Genomic DNA, 9958 nt, shown 5'->3' on the forward strand with positions numbered 1-9958 from the left:
CTGTGTGAGAGTGTGTGTGTGTGAGTGAGTGTGTCTGAGTGAGTGAGTGTCTGTGAGTGAGTGTGTGAGAGTGTGTGTGTGTCTGTGAGTGAGGGAGTGTGTGAGAGAGTGAGTGAGTGTGTGTCTGTGTGAGAGTGTGTGTGTGTGAGTGAGTGTGTCTGAGTGAGTGAGTGTCTGTGAGTGAGTGTGTGAGAGTGTGTGTGTGTCTGTGAGTGAGGGAGTGTGTGAGAGAGTGAGTGAGTGTGTGTCTGTGTGAGAGTGTGTGTGTGTGAGTGAGTGTGTCTGAGTGAGTGAGTGTCTGTGAGTGAGTGTGTGAGAGTGTGTGTGTGTCTGTGAGTGAGGGAGTGTGTGAGAGAGTGAGTGAGTGTGTGTCTGTGTGAGAGTGTGTGTGTGTGAGTGAGTGTGTCTGAGTGAGTGAGTGTCTGTGAGTGAGTGTGTGAGAGTGTGTGTGTGTCTGTGAGTGAGGGAGTGTGTGAGAGAGTGAGTGAGTGTGTGTCTGTGTGAGAGTGTGTGAGAGTGAGTGAGTGTGTGAGAGTGAGAGTGTGTGTGTGTGTGAGTGAGTGTGTCTGAGTGAGTGAGTGTCTGTGAGTGAGTGTGTGAGAGTGAGTGAGTGAGGGTGTGTCTGTGTGAGAGTGTGTGAGAGTGAGTGAGTGAGGGTGTGTCTGTGTGAGAGTGTGTGAGAGTGAGTGAGTGAGGGTGTGTCTGTGTGAGAGTGTGTGAGAGTGAGTGAGTGAGGGTGTGTCTGTGTGAGAGTGTGTGAGAGTGAGTGAGTGAGGGTGTGTCTGTGTGAGAGTGTGTGAGAGTGAGTGAGTGAGGGTGTGTCTGTGTGAGAGTGTGTGAGAGTGAGTGAGTGAGGGTGTGTCTGTGTGAGAGTGTGTGAGAGTGAGTGAGTGAGGGTGTGTCTGTGTGAGAGTGTGTGAGAGTGAGTGAGTGAGGGTGTGTCTGTGTGAGAGTGTGTGAGAGTGAGTGAGTGAGGGTGTGTCTGTGTGAGAGTGTGTGAGAGTGAGTGAGTGTGTGAGAGTGAGAGTGTGTGTGTGTGAGAGTGAGTGAGTGAATGAATGAATGAATAATATTGGTGTGTACAAGTTAAATTTAGTATTACATTTTAGTGAAAAACGTAACAAATATCTTCATACCAAAATTACACTTATCAGCACATTTTTCATACAATAAATCTACTTTTTAACAATGGCTTTTGGGTTAAAATTATGGTTTCTGGAAATAAATTAAATGTAAAATTACCCTTTTAAGTCATTTGCTAAGCAAATAAAAATTTGCAGAACATTTTTCTATAGGGGTTAACATAGCCTATCTGCATAGTTTTCCTCTTTCCTTAATATTTGCCAAACACAGACATTAATGCCCTAGTTTACGATTTCAAAATAATCGGCTAAAGGAAATCGTTCCTGGCTTCTTCAAGGTTTTACTCATTTTATCTTCAGGACATATTTAACTCTCGGCTAATTAATCTGACATGAAACGAGCTCACATGCGAAAAAAATAAGAAAAAAGATTACCATTACAAAAAAATGAATAACCACTAGTTATAACTTACAGTTCTGGTATTTGTACACAAAACAGGCCCGCTTTAATATTAGCATAGATATGGACAAGGCTGGTTGCTTTTGAAAATTACACACCATCAAGTTCAAGCCGTCCATTACATCGTTCATGCAAATCTGTGATCTCAAAACCGTCAACGCCACACATTTCTCTTGCTTACAACTGGACCACAAATGAGAGCTTCCAATACACAAATCTATGCACTATTCTGCATTGAATGGAGAAATACAGTCATCTGTACAAAGCTATAACCGGATCCACACAGCCGGTCAGATTTCAACAGAAACTTTATCACCACTTTATACACTTACAAATGTATGTGCATCGACATCCAAGAGTCACATTTACAACTAAATCAACTGTTATCAACATATCTGTATCAAAATAATACAACAGCCAGGTTTCCATTCAAAGTTGTGAATTTAACTTATGCGCAAAATTGGAACATCATACATTTGCGAATAATCACCGTTTCCATCCAACGAGTCAAAGAGAACAAAATCGTCACTTCCTGATAAACTGCCACTAAATATCACTAAGAAAAGTAGAAGAAGCCACTGAATACAATCATTTTCATATATAATAAATTTACTCGTGTCTCCGAGTTAGCAGACGAAAAAATAAATGCGGTCATTGCTTTCGGAGGCGAATGCTGTTGTTTGGGAACGCAGTCGTGTAACAGTTCTGCGAGGCAATTATACAGAAATACTTTGATGATAGACTTTGCTCAGGCATTTAAGAATGACCAAAAACAACGTTTCAGATGCTGTGAACGAGATCGGGCCGCTGGTTAATCAGGTTTTGCCGTCCCATCGCGCAAAGTCACATGATTTTTTTGATGCGCATGGAGGAATTTATTCGCAAAATGCGTTTCAATCTCCCATTATTCGCATTTACTCTTTTTTGCACAAGTCAAAAACTACCTCAAGCAAGCGTAAAAACTTTTTTCCGAAATTTGGCGTTTCAATCGCTCGTTTCTGATGCGATACTTAAAGTGCCCCTATTATGTCTTTCCGAACATTACCTTTCATGCAGTGTGTCATGTAGCTGTCATAAACTATCTACAAAGCTGTGAAGCCGACAGTGCATGATAAATAAAGTTATTGTCTATCAAAAAAAAGAGTCGGCTCGCAATCGCCTAAACGAGTCGTCAGGAATTCGAATATTATTCGGTTACGGCTCTACGTCACGAAGTAACACATTTGCATAATGTCTGCCCATGTTCTACGTCACCCACAAATAGTAAAATTTCCCGGTGGTTAACATCATGTCGAGAAGACGCTGTATCCTACGCTGAGAGTAAATTTATTTTATCACATCTTATAATTACTACAAACTTGTTAACACTTGACACTTACCACTGAGCAACATCATGCTTGCGATCAGTCTCTTGTCGATAAGCCAGTTCAACCATTTCAGCATCAGACTCCGGCTCGAATTTGTAAGGTACAATCGATACCATCTTTTCTGTGTACTGACAATAGGGTTGTGCCGATAGACGACAGTATCGTGTATCGCTGATAGACAGAGATATCGCCTGTGGCTGATGCCTCTGACGATAGCAAGACGATTATTATTATTAGGCTATTTATTTTTCCGCGTTTTTTACAGTATTGCGCGTTCTAACCAATCACACGCGATTATGCTGAGCTTATGAATGCATTGGCCAATCAGAGGCGTTCAGATGAGTCATCACTGAAACAGCGGAGTTCTGTTGTTCGGCGCGCGCTGACTGAATTCGCACTCGCAAATTCTCTTATTATATACAAAGTGCAGAAGTACGTGCGATGTAAGCATTAGAGATTTATATAGTGTAGATTCACCGATTATAACGGGAGTGTTTTTACAGTACATAAACTCGCGCTAGACTGAGCTTGTGATGAGGTTCTTTGGTAATGTAACGTTCTTTGCTCTTTTTCTGTAGCTGCTTTTTGAATAACTGAGGAAATGTAAGCATTATAATTAGTAACTCACGATGTTTCTATTCATTTGTTATGTTAAATACAAATTCAGTCATATTAAAAACATTAGGCTGCTTTTAGCCTTACGCTGGAGTTGGTTCACTTTCTCGCAATGAAACGAAGTAAATAATTACATAAATTAGCGCGATAATATCATGCATCGGCGATCTCACAGGCTGACGATAGGACGATATGAAAATTGAGCATATCGCCCAACACTAATTGACAAGTCTCCAGGGCTGTACACGGTAGACCAATCCAGAGCCACTCTCTCTACGGCTCTGGGCCAATCACAAAGGACTGCGCCAACTGACCAATCACAGCAGTGAGGGCTCACAGAAAGGAGGGGTTTAGAGAGACGGATTCTTTGAACTACTTCGCACGAGTCGTTTACGAATCATTTAGAAATTAATAAATATTTTTTGAGAAAACTAACTTGTTTTTTGACCTTGCATGCATGTAAACCTGTTCTAGGAGACTCATAAAACAATATTAGCAACCTTAAAAATGGCATACTAGGGGCACTTTAAAAATGTGCAAAAAGACGGTGATGGAAACATGTCACTTTAGCCTGCACAAGCACTTATTAACAGAACCACAAGTTTTAAAAGTCCTGTGTCAAACTCAATCCGAAATTAAAACACTAGACAAGAACAGATTATTTGTTTTAAGAGAAATATTAAGACACAGTACACAGTAAGAATATCTGCCTCTGAGGGTCATTATTAAAACACTTGATTTTCCACAATGAGAGCACAGCAATCACACAGCACAAACGTCTGAGCGTTCAGGAAAGGCGCGAGCCTCAGAAAGACAATATCATTGCTGATGATCACAGGATGCTTTTAAAACAGCAGTGACTCTTGGTTAACGCCTACACTGCTTGTAAACACACACACACGCGCACACACACACACACACACACACACACACACACACAGAGTCAGGCTGAACAAGCATGCAACTTTCAAGATCACCTGGATCAGTGCTGTGAGACAATGCATATAGTAGTGAGTCTACAACCTGAAATTTAAACGCTACAAAACCTGGATGCAGATCACATACATAAAACATCCCCAAATTATGATATAGCCTAACTAGTCACTTTTCTTCACAAATACTAATCTCTCATATTAATACACTGCTATTATTAAGCATTTCAGGCCATGCAAAAAAAAATTATAATAATAATAATAATATGCATAACAGAAAAGATAAGTCATCTAAATGATATGTAGTTTGATGCTACATTTCCTATCAAGAGATTCATAAGACAGGTAATCAAGGTTCAATATCTCTCTACGGCTCTGGGCCAATCACAAAGGACTGCGCCAACTGACCAATCACAGCAGTGAGGGCTCACAGAAAGGAGGGGTTTAGAGAGACGGATTCTTTGAACTACTTCGCACGAGTCGTTTACGAATCATTTAGAAATTAATAAATATTTTTTGAGAAAACTAACTTGTTTTTTGACCTTGCATGCATGTAAACCTGTTCTAGGAGACTCATAAAACAATATTAGCAACCTTAAAAATGGCATACTAGGGGCACTTTAAAAATGTGCAAAAAGACGGTGATGGAAACATGTCACTTTAGCCTGCACAAGCACTTATTAACAGAACCACAAGTTTTAAAAGTCCTGTGTCAAACTCAATCCGAAATTAAAACACTAGACAAGAACAGATTATTTGTTTTAAGAGAAATATTAAGACACAGTACACAGTAAGAATATCTGCCTCTGAGGGTCATTATTAAAACACTTGATTTTCCACAATGAGAGCACAGCAATCACACAGCACAAACGTCTGAGCGTTCAGGAAAGGCGCGAGCCTCAGAAAGACAATATCATTGCTGATGATCACAGGATGCTTTTAAAACAGCAGTGACTCTTGGTTAACGCCTACACTGCTTGTAAACACACACACACACACACACACACACACACACACACACACAGACAGAGTCAGGCTGAACAAGCATGCAACTTTCAAGATCACCTGGATCAGTGCTGTGAGACAATGCATATAGTAGTGAGTCTACAACCTGAAATTTAAACGCTACAAAACCTGGATGCAGATCACATACATAAAACATCCCCAAATTATGATATAGCCCAACTAGTCACTTTTCTTCACAAATACTAATCTCTCATATTAATACACTGCTATTATTAAGCATTTCAGGCCATGCAAAAAAAAAATAATAATAATAATAATAATATGCATAACAGAAAAGATAAGTCATCTAAATGATATGTAGTTTGATGCTACATTTCCTATCAAGAGATTCATAAGACAGGTAATCAAGGTTCAATAAAAGACATAGTTCACCCAAAAATAAAAATGTCCTGATTATTTACACACCCCCAGACATCCAAATATGTATATCTTTCTTTCTTCAGACGAAGACAAATAAGGGTCGTCTTTAGCGAATCAATTCATCATTTTCAGAAAAACTGTACAATTTTATACTTTTTTTTTTTTACCTACAAATTAAAAATGCTCACCTTGGTCCAGCCTGGTTTAATTCACAACAACATTGAAAAGATTACGCGTGACACATGCGGAAAGAACCGGCCTATTGTTGACAAGTTTGTGTTAAAGTTATTGTTCGTTTTTCACTATTTTGGACTATTGGAAAAAAAACCGGTCTACAGTGAGCCCCATTCACTTGCATTGAGAAACGAAAAATCCTGGAATGTCTTTCTCCAAAACCTTAATTTCTCTTCAGCTGAATAAAGACCTATAGATGTTGGTGTGTAAATAATCAGGAAATTCTTATCTTTGGACTATTCCTTTAAGACCTCTTTAGTGCAGCAACTCCACATATCAGGAAACCTGGATGCAGACAAGTTAGAGTCGAGATGCAAACAACAGCACATCACCTAACCTAATTCATTAAGATCACTCCTTTTAATGAAATGCAAATTCTTAACATTGGACATTTCAGACCATGCACACACACACAAAAAAGTGCATCACCAAAATGTCTACATTGCACTCTTTTTCAAAGCAAAGCTGCATTTGAACTAAACCGATTAAGACATGCAATTAAATTAGCTAAATTAACCAAATAAGATGCATTGCTACAAACATAACATTGCATGCACTATATTATTTAAATAAGACCATTAAAGTGTTAAAAACAAAACGGACAAATGCACGGATGCTCCCCGTTTATGAAATGCTACATAAATTAAGTACACGTGATGTACAAATGTGCATGGTTTTTAACGCAAAAAAAAAAACATCTAACATAACTGTCTCATTAATCATCATATTGCACGGATTCAATCTGTGAAAAAGCCTTTAAACTGCGCCCGTGCACACAGCGAGTGTAAGTGCAGCAGCTCGTCGGCTCTTTGCTGCATTAGATGCAATTATAAATGGCCAGCGCAGGAGAAGAGGCAGCCAATCAGAAGAGAGCTCGCGTGTCAACTCAAGACCAACTGTCTCCTGCCTTTGACAGAAGGATTTTACCTCCATAATTCAAATCCCAAAGCAAAGCAGCCCGCTGCACTTACTCGCAGCTCCCAGCCTGTGTGCACGCACGCGCGCGCCGAAAACACCTCGAAGCACGCGCGACGCGACGCGACTCCATCAAAGCGAGGCGTCGCGTCTAGCCCCCGCGTGCATGGTGACACATTCGGCCTGGAGAGATGTTTTAAGAGCTGTTCTGGTAGTCTGGGCGAGGGTGGGAATAAACTAACTAAGCGACAGCATTACTGAGCCCGTAACGTGTCATCAAAGCCGTGCGGGGTTCAGCTGCGAGCCCTGCCTCGAACTAGCCTCACTTCTGCATTTCCACATGCAAACTCGTGCTCGAGCTCTGGACACGGCCCAAAAAGCACAGCGCGGCCCGGCCTGCAAAAGCTGCTTATATGGACCGTGTTGGCTGGAGAAAAACACAGGCAGCCATTTTAGAGCAGCCTGAGAAACAATGGCAGACCCGCTCCTCTCCTCCGCTCGCGCAGCTCGAGCCGAGCGCCGAGTTCAGCTAAGTTTACCTGCGTCCTGCTGAGGGCCTGCCCGGTGTTTCCCGGGCTCATGGGAGGAGGGTGATGGCTTCTTTGTTGCCAGGCCGGATGGCCCCCACCGAACTGGCTCACGCTACCCATGTCCCCCGGTGCCTTGGCAGCCGCCTCCTGGCCGCCAGAATATAAATAAAGGTCCCGGGAATGATTTTAACCGACACCCGTGTGTGTGTGTGTGGAGGGGGGGCCTCTTACAGAGCGAGAGCGCGAGAGAGAAACCGATCAAACCAGCACGAGGCTCCGCGAGACACAGCCATTTTACCGAAGCGCGCGGTCGCATGCAAGCCGCGGCGCGGATCCGGATCCGGAGCGCCTCGACACGCTTTGGGCTCCAGCTCGTGGAACGAGCACAAAATAGGTCCGCGAGCCTCGGCTTTTATTGTGACATAATCCATGACATACGCATCCTCCTATATTTACTAACTGAATCTAGAGTATTTTTTCAGGCTTTAAAAAAAAAAAATACATAAAAAAAGTGCTGTGCAAATGCAATTAAAAAAATCCAAACTACATTTTTCTTAAGAAGCTGTGGCCATGCAAAGCTCACTTTTACAGTGCAAGGCTGCTGTGGGTGGTTTCCAGCAGGAGGGGAAATGCAGTTGCTATGGTGCTCGAGGTGTGTTGCTAGGTTGCTGTTAAGATGGTAACTAGGTGAATGGGTGCCGGCCCACCTCCATGTACTGGTGCTACTGCCCCTCTTATAGTCTAAGCCGGCATTTATTCACCTGTTTATCACCTGCCAAGTGAAAATATAGCTGCGTCCCAAATTACACGTTATACACTGTGTACTGTAGTGTATGACTTAAATAAGGGTATTCTTCCTAATCAGAGTCTGATAGCCTCCCCCTTCGCTAGTAATTAGAGCTGTGACAGCTGAGTGCATGAAGTGTCCCACACGCCTCACTTCGCTTTTCCGGTTATTTAAGTGCATCATCCGGGTATTTAAAGACTACTCACTACTCGCACTAGTCACACTGCAAAATGTCTTCAAACAAGCAAAACTAATGACTGTTTTCAAACAGGTTTCATGAGCACAACTCCTGCCAACCATTGGTCAGGCAAAAAGATAATCCCGCCCCAGACTGACGCTATTGGTCGAAACCATGCTGCGGTGTTGGGCTGTCATGACGTTATTTTAATGTGTTTTATCACTTATTTATTCATTTATCAAATTATTGTTTATTATTGTTATAAGTTTTTTAGTTTAATTTTGCTGTTTTTTATTTTTATTAGTTTTTATATTTAGCTTTATTTTATATTTATTTTAGTTTTAGTAATTTTAGTACTTTCAACTTATCTAATTGAAATGTTATTTCAATTAGTTGCCAAGGCAACATTTTTCATTTAGTTTTTATTTAAGTTAATATTTTTCATCTAATGTTTATATTTAATATTATTTCAAATATATAAATATTTTTATTTCAGTTTTTATTTCAACTTTAGTCATTTTGTCTGTCGTTTTTATCAGCTTTTGTTTTTTAATATTTTTATTTAGCTTTATATTTATTTCAGTGTTTTAGTAATTGTAGCACTATTTTAGTACACATTACACACCTTCTCCTTGTTAGTTGCTAAGGCTACATTTCTAATTTAGTTTTTTTACGTTTAAATTGTTCACCTAATTTTTATATTTGATTTTATTTCCGTTAACGAAAATAATTTGGAAAAGTTTTCGCCGTAGCTAACAATAACAACACCAGCAGGAATAACAGTGTCCGTGTTTACGCTTTTCATGGAAATCATAGACGTGTCTCAGTATATTAAGCTCAGACACAACACAGGAGTTTAAGGTAAAACATTTCACACTTTAATGTTTAGGATTAAGGGTTTCTTTACACCGCTAATAGCGGAATAAAACAATTATACAGCAAATAATACCTGAACTGTTCTCATTCCATCATAGTACAGATCTATCACATGAATGCAGAGCAAAGCATTGCTACATATTCAACACATAAACAAGTGTTTAGGCCCAAGTGTGTTCATGCATGTTTCAGACAGCAAATGAGAGGGTTTATTGCAGCAGCATTATGTTTGATCTGTGCAGAGGACAGCATGATATTACAGCCTGTGTGCTAATGTGTATGTGCGCATGTGTTCAGAGAGCGAGCGAGAGAGGGAGGGATGGAAAGGGAAAGAGGATGGGGGATGGACCGAGAGCAGGAAGTGAAAATGAAAAAAGTGAAATGCAGCACAAGCCAGAGAGAAAGAGAGAGAGAAAAACACTGCGTAGGCCGCAGCAATCAAGTCTGGCACACCAAATCCAACAGCGCAACGTGTATCTGGTTTGGTAAAGAGATAGAGGAGAGCTTAGAGACAGCACAAAGTAAATAACCAAATGGAAACAGCCATGCTCTTTCCCCCACTCAAACACTGCCCCTCTCTCCCCACCCCCTCTCAT

General features: G+C 40.8%; 1 protein-coding gene across 1 annotated transcript in view; it reads right to left on the reverse strand.

Annotated features, from left to right (window-relative positions):
- The window catches only part of LOC107567583 (AT-rich interactive domain-containing protein 1A-like), a 77938-nt gene extending 70124 nt beyond the window's left edge, over positions 1-7814 (reverse strand). The window contains exons 1-2 of the mRNA XM_016253280.1: positions 7753-7814; positions 7531-7684 (exon numbers count right to left, since the gene is read on the reverse strand). Coding sequence (XP_016108766.1) covers positions 7531-7684; positions 7753-7814 — 216 coding nt within the window. The remainder of the gene's footprint in view (positions 1-7530; positions 7685-7752) is intronic.
- Positions 7815-9958: the final 2144 nt, after the last annotated feature.

The sequence above is a fragment of the Sinocyclocheilus grahami genome, unplaced genomic scaffold (genome assembly GCF_001515645.1).
Source record: "Sinocyclocheilus grahami isolate Dianchi unplaced genomic scaffold, SAMN03320097.WGS_v1.1 scaffold1171.1, whole genome shotgun sequence".
In the NCBI taxonomy this organism is placed as follows: Eukaryota; Metazoa; Chordata; class Actinopteri; order Cypriniformes; family Cyprinidae; genus Sinocyclocheilus; species Sinocyclocheilus grahami.